The sequence below is a fragment of the Lissotriton helveticus genome, chromosome 6 (assembly GCF_964261635.1).
Source record: "Lissotriton helveticus chromosome 6, aLisHel1.1, whole genome shotgun sequence".
Classification (NCBI taxonomy): domain Eukaryota; kingdom Metazoa; phylum Chordata; class Amphibia; order Caudata; family Salamandridae; genus Lissotriton; species Lissotriton helveticus.
This window is the reverse complement of record NC_136067.1, coordinates 1,369,455,424-1,369,469,056: the sequence shown is the minus strand read 5'-3', so window position 1 is coordinate 1,369,469,056 and position 13,633 is coordinate 1,369,455,424. Positions and strand designations below refer to the sequence as shown.

The 13,633-nt window shown below is 41.7% G+C and overlaps 1 protein-coding gene across 1 annotated transcript in view; it reads right to left on the bottom strand.

Annotated features, from left to right (window-relative positions):
* SYNJ2 (synaptojanin 2) overlaps positions 1–13,633 on the bottom strand; it is a 724,073-nt gene that overhangs the window by 233,359 nt on the left and 477,081 nt on the right. The window contains exon 13 of the mRNA XM_078649121.1: positions 11,215–11,299. Coding sequence (XP_078505247.1) covers positions 11,215–11,299 — 85 coding nt within the window. The remainder of the gene's footprint in view (positions 1–11,214; positions 11,300–13,633) is intronic.

Here is a 13,633-nt window from a genome sequence, read left to right as displayed (position 1 = left end):
GTGAGGGAGGCGATGAGACAACTGGAGGACACCACGAAATACACTGAACTTGCAAAAAATCCTACAAAAGAACTAACAATGGATTTAAGGAACAAATTGGAGAAATGGAAAAATGAAGGTCTGATCTCCGAACAAGAGAGGAAATTCTTAATGACGGATAACCCCAGAACACCGACCATATACTTTCTCCCGAAAGTGCATAAGACACTCAACAAACCACCGGGGAGACCAATAATATCGAGTTGTGGGAGCCTGTATGAAAATATCTCAAACTATGTGGACAACTTCATAGCACCGATTGTCCCCACACTCACGTCGTACATAAAGGACACTGGGGATTTCCTCCGAATTATTTCCAATACTGACTGGCAACCCTATTATCTACTCATAACGATTGATGTAATCTCGTTATACACCTCAATTGACCATGAAATTGGCCTCCAAGCAATCAAATATTTCTTTCAACAACTTCCAATTGGCCAATACGAGCATTCAAAAATGCTAATAGAAATGATAAGACTGTGCCTATACAATAACGTCTTCCTCTTTAACAAGAAGGTGTACATGCAGCGCTGCGGGACGGCCATGGGAGTTTCCTTCTCCCCAAGCTACGCTAATCTCATGATGGGGTGGTGGGAGAGGTGCGTGGCTTGGGGAGAAGAAAACGACCAACATATGGCCAACGTAGCGTTGTGGCTGCGCTTCATAGACGACTTGTTCCTGCTATGGAGGGGAACAAAGCAGGAATTTCTTGTGTTCTTCGAGGCCTTGAATAACAACAAAGTTGGCCTGAAATTCACATTTAACCTAAGTTCCAGCGAGATAGAGTTCCTGGATACAAAAGTATATGTGAGGAATAACAAACTGGAGACAACCGTACATCGCAAGAAAACTGCCACCAATAGTATTCTCCATGGACAGAGCTTCCACCCCGAAAGTCTAAAAAGGAGCATACCATATGGAGAGCTGCTCCGCATGAAAAGAAATTGTTCCGAAGCAAACGAAATGGAACAGAAGTTTAAGGAGACAAAGACCCGCTTCATGCAGAGGGGGTATAAAATGAAGGACGTTGTCAGAGGAGAAAACGCAGCAAGGGAAATGCACAGAGACGAGATGCTGATATCTGGCGAAAAGATGAAAAGGTCATTATCAAAGAAAAGGAAAAGAAATCAACCGGAAACAATAAATACAGATGAACAACCATCCCGCATGGAAGAAACAACACCAGAAGATCAACCAAGATTAATAATGAGGTACACAAAGGAGAGTCACAAAATACAAAGAATATTAACCAAATACTGGCATGTCCTAAAAAAGGATGGTGACATTGGCAGGGACATAGGAGAGAATCCGCTAGTGAGCTATAAAAGAGCACCAAACTTATCGGATCACCTGGTACATAGCCATTTTGAAATACGCAAAAAACCATCCTGGTTGGAAATCAAACAAAGAGGATTTACAAGATGCTTAGTATGTAAAGCATGTCAGATTGGCAAAAATCTTAAAAATATTTGTGATCCATCTGGGAAAAACTTTGAAGTAAGAGATGTGATAACATGTGAAACATCCTTTGTGGTATACATATTACAATGCAAATGCGGGAAAGAATATATAGGGAGTACCACGTGTCCATTGAAAAAGCGAATCCTGGAGCATACTCGTGCGATCCAAAATAAAGATTTCTCGTATGCCATGGCAAAACACATGGCCACCCACCCTGGAAAATCATGGCAGTACATGACATACTCTGGCCTGGCGGTGACACCCCAAAACGAACGTGGCGGGGATAGAAAATTGGACTTGAGACGACTCGAATCGAGACTCATCATGAGATTTAAAACGATGCAACCACATGGACTGAATGGAGACGCTGAACTACATGTACATCTGTAATTATTGACATTATTGCAAAATAGAACTGCTGAAAAACACTGTTTGCTAAAACTGTAAATCGTTGCATCCTATGACAAACACATTACAGCCTACTCCCATATACCTATGGCCAGTAATTGCGGTGACCAGGGCACTCAGCCCGTGAACCTCAAATGCTCCCAATCACATTTGTATATGCACATATATACAGCTGTCCACAGATAATATAACCCCTGATTAAACACACAAGGGCATATCAGAGAATAATGCGCTAACTACTGATATTAACGCATGGGAAGCATTTCGCCGCAAGGCCACATAGGCAAAGGGAGAAATACTCAGATCTGTTCATCTGCTATAATACACTTGTAAATAGAAAAATATATAAAGGGCACTAAGCCCAAGAACCTATTTCTTAAGATAAAAGTGTATTTGAATGAAATAATTGCTAATGCACTCATTTGTCCAATGAATTAAATTGTTCAAATGCACACATGTAAAAAAGCTGCACTACAAGGCCCATAATGCACAGCTGCTTACATGTGTATTTAATGCGAAAGCAAAGAAGGACTGACTGTCTAAAATTATGCCGTGATCAAGAACGCTTCAGTTCGAAACGCGTAGGCGATCTCAATTGTTGTCATTAAATAATTTGAAAAGCAACCTCTGAGTGGAGTGCCATCAATTTTGAAAACTTGTGTTGGATATATATATATATATATATATACACACACACACGCAGGGTTTTTGCCCACGGTGCCCTCAAATGATGGGAAGATACACCCTACTCCCCTAATTACAATCCTTGGATTGAACACCAATGGTTAACCTCATGAGGCACACGCAATTCTGATCATCAAATTAATTCAGAGTATACAGTGTAATGAACAAAGAGAGCTTCTTGTCTTGACTTGTGGGTTAATTTCCTGGCTTCTGCTTTTTCATTAGACCTCCTTTAGTCAATACGTGTTTCGTTGTCTAGGGGGAAGTATCCCCACAACTTCATCAAGGCTAGTATGTCCAAATGTCCTCTGGAGTCAGTCCTCATTCGCGGTGTGAAAATCCGCACCGGAAGTGGTCAGTTCATTGTGCCTGTAAGAGGCAGAGATGCCAAAGGATGGTATCCTCTAATGAAACGATGCATAGTTGCAGTACGTGATTGAGCATTCTCTCTAATAAGAATCGCTGAAAAATCCACAGTAACGTGTCTCGTACTGCTTCTTATAAAGATATTATCGCCGCCTCTCTATTTGAGTAGATCTAAAGCTCCATGGGAGTGCACTCCCTTGATGGCAGCGTTTATGTGGTGAGTCCAGGCGAGTCGGCTCCAGACACGCTTGTATACTCTGAATGAATTTCATAATAAGAATTGCGAGTGCCTCATGAGGTTAATATGTATACGTATACCACTAAATGATTTCTTGGTGTTATATTACACTGATCCAGAATCAGTGACAAAATAATCCAAGTTATTCAGACTAGGCCTATCAGATAGCACAGCTGTATGGTTATGAAAAGACTTCTTGGGCACATTCTGGAAGCTTCCCTGGGAATGCATTCTGCCCATTGCTTACCACTGGTTTTGCGGTTTGTAACTTACATTTGCTTGCTTTATATTGGGTGTTTTTAAAAAAACATCTGTATTAGTATTTTGTAACTGTGAGTTTTCATTATATACTATTAAAGTTTAATGATACATATACGTGTACTAAGAAATTATACATTAGTTGTTTACATTTCTTACTATTCAGCAATTGTTTCTCTCTTATTCATTACCAACATGGCTACAGTGAATTATATTAAATGTCACTCAATTTTTGGCCTCGATCCTTTATTCACTGACATTGACTCTTCCTGGGGGGGCTCACAGATGTTGCTTCAAAATGCCAGGCTAGCTTGAATCCAGTTGCATCATCCCCTTTGGTATTGCTTTGTTCGCCCTAAGTTGGCAGGGTATGCCCAGACGTGGGTCCCTTGCTCACTTTGCCACTGGATTCAAGCTAGCCTGGCTGATGATGGCTGATTAGCCAAAAACAGGTCCCAGGATGCTTGTTTCCGGTCCAGGGAAGACATGGCTTGGCAGTTCGGGTTGGACTGTTCTCATGAGGCACAGGGTCTGACTGATTTGCATATGGCCATGTCTGAACCAGGGTGGCGGAGTGAGCTAAAGAATGATGATGGATTAAACCCAGATCAGTTGACTGGGGGTGAGTGCTTGCATTGTTCAATACTCCGTCCATCATCCCCTTTGGTATTGCCACTTTAAATTTCTTGGCAGACCAAGTTAATGAATTCCTTTGAATACATTTGTATGGTTTGCCAAAAAATGATTGATGAAAGTAGGAAGGCCTTTATCTCAATTGAGGGAAAGAAAAATCCTTATTATGACATGCAGATGAAAAAAATAAGAAAGAAATTCTGATTTAATTCACTGGTGCTTCCAGTCCAGAGCCACATTTTTAATTAAGACCACTGGAACAGGACAACCAGCAATCCCATAAGACCACTAAAACAGGATAACTGCCCTGGTGATAAAACCTGTAGAACAGGACAATACCCATACCTGAACAATTCAAGCATCTAGCATTCCAAAAATCAGCTCCTAAAATATCCAATTATCTACCTAGAAATCATACTTTCGTTAAAATGAATTTTGCATTGCTCAACTCTGTTCACCTAAATCAGTGTTCCAAATCCTTGCTTTTGCTGAAGGTTTAAGTGAGATGCTAAGATGGCTCACAGAGCATCTTCTGTGGGACAACAGATGTAGTTCAGATGAGAGCATGGACCCGAAACATGGCAAAGACACTATGGAATATGAGAGGTGTCAGAGAGGCCAATCAAGACCTCACCTCCCTCTATGTCCGCTTTTCACAATCTGCATGGGACCTCAACCCATGAACAAGATCCTGGTGAGTGGGTAAATCTCAGCATGCCAAAAGAAGCATCCATCTATCCAAAGGCCACATCGACTCTGGGAAGAGGAACAATGGGTTATAGAGTGGGCTCACCAGGCAGTGGGGAAGCAGGGACACAATGCCAACTTCACTGGCATACGTGAGGGATGGGAGAGAGGTAAAACTCATCCAGCACTCAGAAAAAGAGGTCTAAGATCGAAGGGAATGGGGACATTTGGTTCTAGTGGAGTTCTAATTGAGTGGGACCCGGAAAGACACTACTAAGTATCCTTGGCTCTTCCTGGTGCTTGGGAATGTACCCCAAACCTCAAGTTATAGTGGGCCCTTGGAAGGATGATGTCACTTAACCTGTAAGCATCTGTTCTTGGCATGTATAGCTGTAGATTCACATGCTTTGTATACTCCTGCCATCTAGTGTTGGATCCGGATGTTTGCAAGTTGTTTTTCTTTTAAGAAGTCTTTGCATTCATGAGGTAAGGTGACTCATCTTTTTGGTGATAGTCCATAGGGGCATCGACTCCATTGTTCTATTGCTTTCCCACAAGAGGGTGAGAATGGAGTACATAAGTGTGGTACAGAGATGCCATGCAAATGTAAAGTGAATAATAAGAACTGCAACAACCACAAGTGTCCGGGGAGGGCGCATGTGAATCTACAGCTCTATGCCAAGATCAGTTGCTTGCAGGGTAAGTAACATCATCTGTTAGAGTCATGTTTGCTGTAGATACACATGCTTTGCATAAATTGTATAGCAGTATTCTCCCAAAGTGGTGGCTAACCAGTGGGTGTTGCAGTTGTTTGAAAAAGATTTTTTTTAGCACTGCTTGTCCTCCATTAGCTTATTTATGTGCTAATACACCCACACAATAATGTTTGGTAAATGTATGTGGTGTAGACCATGTAGCTGCCTTAAAAAAATGTCATCTATAGGAATGTTGCCTAAAAAGGTCATAGATGCTCCTATTTTGCAAGTAGACTTTGCTCTAGGAAGTATAGTTAAAGTTATTTTAGCTTTAACATAGCAAGTTTGAATACATTTAACAATCCATCTAGAAATACCAGACTTAGAGATAGGATTTAATTTATGAGGTGGAGAAAATGCAAGAAAAAGTTGTTTTGATTTGTCAAAATCTTTTGTCCTATCAATATAGGTTAATAATGCTCTTTTGACATCAAGTGTGTGCAGAGCCATTCCTGCTACTGATTCAGGTTGAGGGAAGAACACAGGTAACTCAACTGATTGGTTAATATGAAAACCAAATACTACTTTTGGAAGAAATCTTGGGTTTGTACGAAGAACTCTGTCTTTATGAAGTTGAAAGAAAGGTTCTTCTAAGGTTAATGCCTGTAGCTCACCAACATGTCTTAATGAAGTGATAGCAATTAGAAAGGCAACCCCCACAAAAGAATTGTAAAGATTAATTGTGCAGTGGCTCAAAAGGTGGACCTATCAGCCTTGTGAAAACAAAGTTAAGGTTCCAGACAGGTGCAGGTGGTACCCTGGGTGGTATTATTCTTTTAAGGCCTTCCATAAAAGCGTTTATTACTTGAACTTTAAATAAGGATAAATGTTGTCTGTTTTGAAGATATGCAGCAACTGCCGCAAGGTGTAGTCAAATGGATGTGTAGGCTAAACCAACTCACTGTAGATGTAAAAGGTAACAAATAATATTTTGTATAGATGCATCTAGAGTATCAATGTTGTTATTATTACAATATATCACAAACCTTTTCCACTTTGCACCATAACATGCTCTAGTGGTAAGTTTCCTTGATTCTTTAAGAATTGTCATACAATCTGACGGTAGGTTTAGGTATCCAAACTCTATGGATTCAGGAGCCAGATCCCTAGGTTGAGCTCCTCAGGGTTTGGATGTCAGATTTCTCCACAGTTCTGTGTGAAAATGTTGAAATTAAGGTGCAGCTTTTAGTGTGAAACCACAAACTGTTCTAGTAGAGTGGTGAACCATGGTTGAAGAGCCTATGTGGGAGCCACTAGAATCAATGTGAGTGATGCCCTGCCTAAGTTTCCAAACCAGAAATCGAAGGGAAGGGAGAGGTGGAAAAGCATAAGCAAATATCCCTGACCAGTTGATCGATAGGGCATAGCCTTTGGACAGATGGTGTGGTAATCTGGAGACGAAGTTTGGGCACTTTGAGTTCTCTGCTGTGGCAAAGAAGTCGAACTGTGGAAATGAATGTGTACGAAACAATACCGACGAGGGTACAGTGGATTGCGCACCGAGGGGATCCCGAAGAACGGTTTTGAACTGGAGCGTCGCAAACCACGTCCAAAGCTGATGGCGGAAAGAAAACATTCTAACGATGGAGTCGATGCCATGCGCACTATCACCATAAGGAGGAGTCACCTTACCTTGTGACTGTAAAAGACTTCTTTGAAGAAAAATACCTTGCAAAAATTCTGACCAAACACTAGATGCCAGGAGTATGCAAAGCATGTGCATTTTAGGTAGTATGGAATGAGAACCTGGGGATGAAGTTCCCATTTGTGTACTTTTTGCTGAATTCTGCTGAGGAATCCTGCTGAGGACTTCGGCAAATTAGTTGTGCATCCCTGGAAGGTGTTCTGCCAGAAGATTAATTTTGTGATGTATTGCCCAACGCCAAATGGTCTGAGATAGGTGTGACAGCTGAAGAGAGTGTGCCCCCCCCTGTTTTTGTACATAGTACATAGCTGTCAAATTATCCATACGCACTAGGAAAACTTTCCTTATGAGGTGAGGCTGAAAAGCTTTTACTGCTAGATAGACAGCTAGAAGCTCTAAGTAGTTGAAGTGGCGACTATTGTGTTTGGTGCCCCATAGACCCTGAATTGTTAGATGCTGGAGATGGGCACCCCAAACTGTGAGAGATGCATCTGCTGTTAGTACAATTTGTGGAACTGGGTTGATAAAGGGCCCCCCTTTTGGTTTTATGTGTTCCACCACTTAGAGAGCGATGTGTGCGGCGGTCTACCAACACTAGATCTGTTAATTTACCCTGCAATTGATTCCACTGACGTGCTAAGCATTCCTGTAGAGGGTGCATGTGTAATCTTGCGTGAGCCACTACTGCAATGCATGATGCCGTCATTCCTAATAGTTGCAAGAACGTTTTGACTGTTAGGTATTGGTTGTTTTGAAACTGTAGTAATAAAGCTTGAAAGTTTAGAATTTTCTCTGCATTGGGAGAGGCTAGAGTAGTGTGAGTGTTTAGGGTCGCTCCTAGATATGGTTGCCATTGTGAGTGTTGAAGATGGGACTTTGTGCATTGACTGTATACCCAATTGATGGCGGTCTATGGTAGCTTGAGTGTGTTGTAAACACTTTTGCTGTGTGTTGGCTTTGATCAGCCAGTCGCCCAGATATGGAAAGTCATTCATTTGTTCTCTTAGATGAGCGGCTACTACTGCTAGACATTTTGTGAACTCTCTGGGTGGATTTGTAAACCTGAATGGGAGTACTTTGAATTGATAGTGATTTCCTGCTACCACAAATATGAGATATTTGCGATGTGCTGGGTGAACAGGAATGTGGAAGTATGTGTCCTTTAAGTCTAGTGTTGACAAAGTCTCCTTGTTGCAAAAGCAGAAGCACTTGCTGAAGGGTGAGCATGTGAGTACACATAATGATCTGAGGAATTACTTTTGGATCCTCCTCTTTAGAATGAAAATCAAAAGGAGTCTATATTGGAAGGTGACTGGAGTGCTTCCATTGACTTTGCCACTTATGTATCCTTTTTCATTTTCTCAAGTAAATCATCTACTTGAGGTCCAGAAAAATGTTGTTTATCAAAGAGAGCATTGAGAATAGTCTGTTGTGCTTCTGGTTTAAAACCAGAAATTCTCAGCCACGCATGTCTCCTAAGAAGAATGCTGGAATACATTTCCATTGCTGCAGTGTCAGCACCATCTAGTGTACATCTAATAGATGAATTAGAGATAAATTTTCCCTCTTGCACTAACTCTTGTCCTTTTTTCTTAGGTTCTTCTGGGAGGTATCGGAGCAATTCCTATATTTCGCCAATAGTTAGTGGATTGTGCAGCAACTCTTTTCCCTTATGCATCTATTCATTTAGACTCCTTGTGTGGAGGTGGTGCATCTGCTGAAGTGTGTGTGTTTGCTCTTTTCCAAGCATTTGATACAACTAAGTAATCTAAAGGTAACTGCCCCCTAATAAAAATTGGGCCAGATGATGGAGGTTTGTATTTTTTGTCAACCCTGTCTGTTAATATACGTGCCTGTACAGGGTCCTTAAAAATGTCATGAGCATGGCGCATCATGCCCTTTAAAATGGGTGAAGATTGAGTTGTTCTATGTGTATTTCCTACAGTTTCAAATAAACATCCTCCTCTAAATGTTCCTTGTTTAATGTAACTCCATGGTATGAAGCTGCCCTGGAAATTAACTCCTGGTATGATGTGTTGTACTCAGGAGGTGATGGTTTTGCAGGGTATACGTCAGGATCATTACCTACAGCTGGATCAATATTTTAATGATTCCATGGATCTATTGGTTCTGGACTATTGCCATACCCATCTTCTATATCAGGCTGTGTATGTGGAGAACTCTGTGGTGTAATGTTTAAAAGGTTTTGCACGGTAATGATGAAGATGGTGGAGGGGATTGAGGGATAGGGTGGAAAGCAATTTCCTCCTTTTTTAGAGGGATTTTTGTGTTATTTTCTCTGAAGGAATTTTCCTTTTGGAAGATGTAACTGATGTTGCCAATATATGTCCAGTGTCTGGAATCAATGTTAATTTCCTTTTGCTTAGGATCCAGTTTTTCCTGCATAGTTTCTAGGATTGAAGTCCATCCTTTGGTTTTGGTTCTGGAATATTGGGTGCCGAACTGGACCTGTCTTTTTTATCTTTTGGATCAAACGTTTTTGGTGCCGAAGGTGTTTTGTCTCGGCTCGACCCGAGCTGGAAGGCTGCTTCGGTGCCCAGCCCAAGGGCGGGGCTTTTGAAGCAGTATCTCGGTGCAGACCATGACTAGAAGGCAATGGTGGCCCAGAAGCCTTTTGTTTGGTGGAAGCAAGTTTAGTGAGCAAAGGGGCTTTGTTACTCACTGCACCCTGTACGGCTGGAACATCTTCGGACTCTAGCTTGATTTCTAGTTTGGAATCCAAATCTTGGATGGAGACTGTCTGCTCCTCTTCTGCTGCTGACGCTGCCATCTCTTCCTGCTCAGTATCTTTTCTGAAGATATACGGGGTGTGTTCAATGTTCTGCTGCAGAATCTTCCTTCATCGAGCCCGACGGTCCTGCTAAGTCTGTTTCGAACTTAACGACCGACAAGCGTCGCAATCTTCTTCCTTGTGCTACAGTGAAAGGCACAAGTTGCAGACTTGATGCAGGTCATGCGATGATATTTAGAGTGGCACCAAGGACAGAATTGGATCAGAGTACGTTCCATTGGCAGAAGACTCTAAGATGTGTAACGGAGTGGAAGCAAACCAACATGGCTAGGCCCAAAGTCCCCAGTGATGTATTCTGGATCGAAGATAGTTTTCCGATATTTTTCGTCATGCAGAGGATGATGAACTTGTACGAAACAATACCAATGAGGGTACAGTGGATTGCACACCGAGGGGATCCCGAAAAACGGTTTCAAACTGGAGCGCCGCAAACCACGTCCGAACCTGATGGCGGAAAGAAAACAATCTAACAATGGAGTCGATGCCAAGCACACTATCACCAAAAGGAGGAGTCACCTTATCTAGTAACTGGAAAAGACTTCTTTGAAGAAAAACAACTTGCAAACATTCGGACCAAACACTAGATGCCAGGAGTATGCAAAGCATATGTATCTACAGTACACGTGCCTTGAACATATAGATACCAATATAAATAAACTATAGATGGGAAAACAGAAGAAGCAGGTAGCACAAATGGATGGTCAGGAAATGAATCCTCATATGAGAGGTAAGAATGTTGGTAATATCCAGCAGCACTTTCCTTTTCAATGACCTAAAGTTAAGTTGGAAAGAGAAGGAAACAGGGAAGACAAAATGCAACAAGTTGAGGGGTGTATTAGGGATAATTTGACACAATGGTAAAAAGTTTAAATAGGCCCAAGTGTCAAGACCAGACAATTAGATCATTGTTGGTGCAGGAGGTGCAGAGAGAAGCCACGACATATACACAAATTAGGGAAATGGCAGGATCTTGGACACCAGATGCAATCATTAATACAGAATTAAACAAGAGGGACTCCTTGGTGGGTAAAATGGGAAGGTCAAACAGAGGGTATTAAAACAGCTTATGAAAAGTATTACTCTATAAACTGCATATTTACATTATAAAAATATTAGAAAAATAATTAGAATTGTTTACTTAACGATATTAACCTAAAGACAAGATAGCATATAAAACATATATTTTTTTTATAAACATGCAAAACATGCTTAGGTCTCTACTAACCTGGCATTCACTATATTGCCAGCACTGAGCTCCACCATTTCTTCAAATCCTACTGCATATATGTCAGCAGGACAGCTTTCGTCATCTGCAGGAGAATGAAACAAGGTTTTTGGTTACCACAACGTGTCATGCTCTGTGATCCCATCATTTTTCATTCTATGAATCACATTTTAGGAGTGCACTTTGAAGTCATTAGCTGTAAGGCACATAATAGGTTTTTTATTGGCACAATTACCTATCAGATCACAGACTGCAGCTATAGCTAGCACTATAATGCTCCCAGAGTGAAAGCACACGCATCACATTCAAGCAGACAGACCCCAGTCACACTACAAAAATAACGTAGTAATCGGGAACGAGCTGCAGAAACATACCCACACTAAACCAAAACAGAAGCAAACATTGGTTCCAGACCAATTCTGCTTCTGTCAATTAGGTCCGAAACAGATAACTGTACGCCTTCCAGGCACTGCATTAATGGCAGAAACATGTTTAACACAATGCATAAAGGCTGAATGTGTCAAGAGACTTGTTCTCATTTAACCTCGAGGTTAGTACTGATATACGAGTGATCTTGGTCCTGTAAGTAGATTTGAAGACAATTCACGCTCATTGCCAGTCTTGGTCCAAGGTTATTGCTGCTTTTTTATATAGGCTGAATGTGGCAAGAGATTTGCTCTCATTTAACCCCAAGGTTAGTACTGGTATATGAGTGGTCTGGGTCCTATAATTAGATTTGCGGACATTTCACAGCGGGTCAAACAATGAGTCACTCTTGACGCCGGCCTTGGCCCCAATGTTATTGTGGTTTTCTTTTTTTGTGGGGGCGGGGTTCACCCTGCCTCCCTGTGCCCCTCTGTCCCTTCCACTTTACCCATGGCTTTTAATTAGATGCTTTATTGCTGATGGTAATGCACAGCCTGGTGGGGAACATGCACAGGCTCCCACTGCCTGTCGGAGTGCCGAACCATGGCGCTCAGACCAATCACAAACCTGCATTGCAGGGTTGTGATTGGCTAGGGGAGTCTGTTTGTGCTTCCTGTTCCACCGGACCAAGTGGATGCGAAACAACGATGGAGGAGGAGTTGTCTGTCTTACAAGGTGAGTGCTATTTATTTTTTAAACCCCCCCGCACCCCCATCCTGCCTCGCCACCCTCGTTCAGTACCAGCCACGACTGCTTAAAGAGGGGTCATAGTCCCATTGTAAGAAGTGTTAAGACACAAATCAGTTCACTTTTGAAACCGCCATCTGGGCTTGGAAAAGCAAATGGGTCATAACTCACTAGGAACATAGAACAGAAAATAAACTCTTGGGAGGCCGTATAGGGTAACCACTATACTGATCTAGTGCAGACCCAAGATTGCTGATGTTGTGCTACAATGAGTAAAAGTTGCTCTAGTATCATACATGAATTAGGGACTGCATGGAAGTGGTAGGGTAAGTGAGGTGGGGGGTGTAAAGAAAATTTAAGTGAGAGGCAAATCAGATGAGAGTGCGACAGAAGGGAAGAAAGAAGAATGCACAGAACGATTGAACAAACAAACAGGAAAGAAAGAAGAATGTAAGGAACAAAGAAGGTTGGGAAGAAAGAAAGAAAGAAAGAGAGAATTAAAGGAAGAAGGAAAGAAGGGAGCGCTTCCTTTGGGAATCATTTATGCAGACTTTCCTTCAAAGGGTCAGGATTGCCTGCTTCGCTCACTCACCAGTAGCCATATAATGCAAATTAGTGGGTTATTTTATTTGTCTCGGTACTCACATATTTAAGGTAATAGAGGGCAGGCTTTCGACCCAGAGCTTTCAAAAGAATAAGTGGCATGAAAGAAGGCTAGAAGGTTTTGAAACTTGTGGCAGATGAGAGACACTGAAGCTGCAGGTCATCAGTAAATAAGATTTAACTGAAGAAAAGCGTGAAATAGCACCCAAAGTGTGGATATTGTTTTTTAGGTGACTACTGAGTGCCTTTCTTTAATGATTTCATATTGACAAAGTGGAGACTCTTATAGTTTAACTGTAAGTAATGAAGAGCACCACAATGCCAATGCACCAAAACCAAACACCTGCTCTAGACTTCCGATAGGACATTACTCAAGTATCTAGGAACTGCCCTGCCTCTGTAAATCCTGGTTTTTGGTCCCTATCTCATTGGGAAAGTGATATACGACTGATTTTCATAAAATGGAGGCACTGCAGAGATAGCCCCCTTTTGGAAACATCGCAGTTTTGTGTAGTGTACTACAATGTGGGACTGTAAATTGGAGGGAATGTTTGGTATTGAAATACTGATTGTAAAATAGCAAGCACGGACCTAAATGTTGTTTTACCAATCCGGCAGCGTATTGTGAAATCCCTTTGAGGGTTCACGAAGGACTAATGACTGTTTACCAAGTGTACATAAATGCCACCTCTAAGAAAAAGCT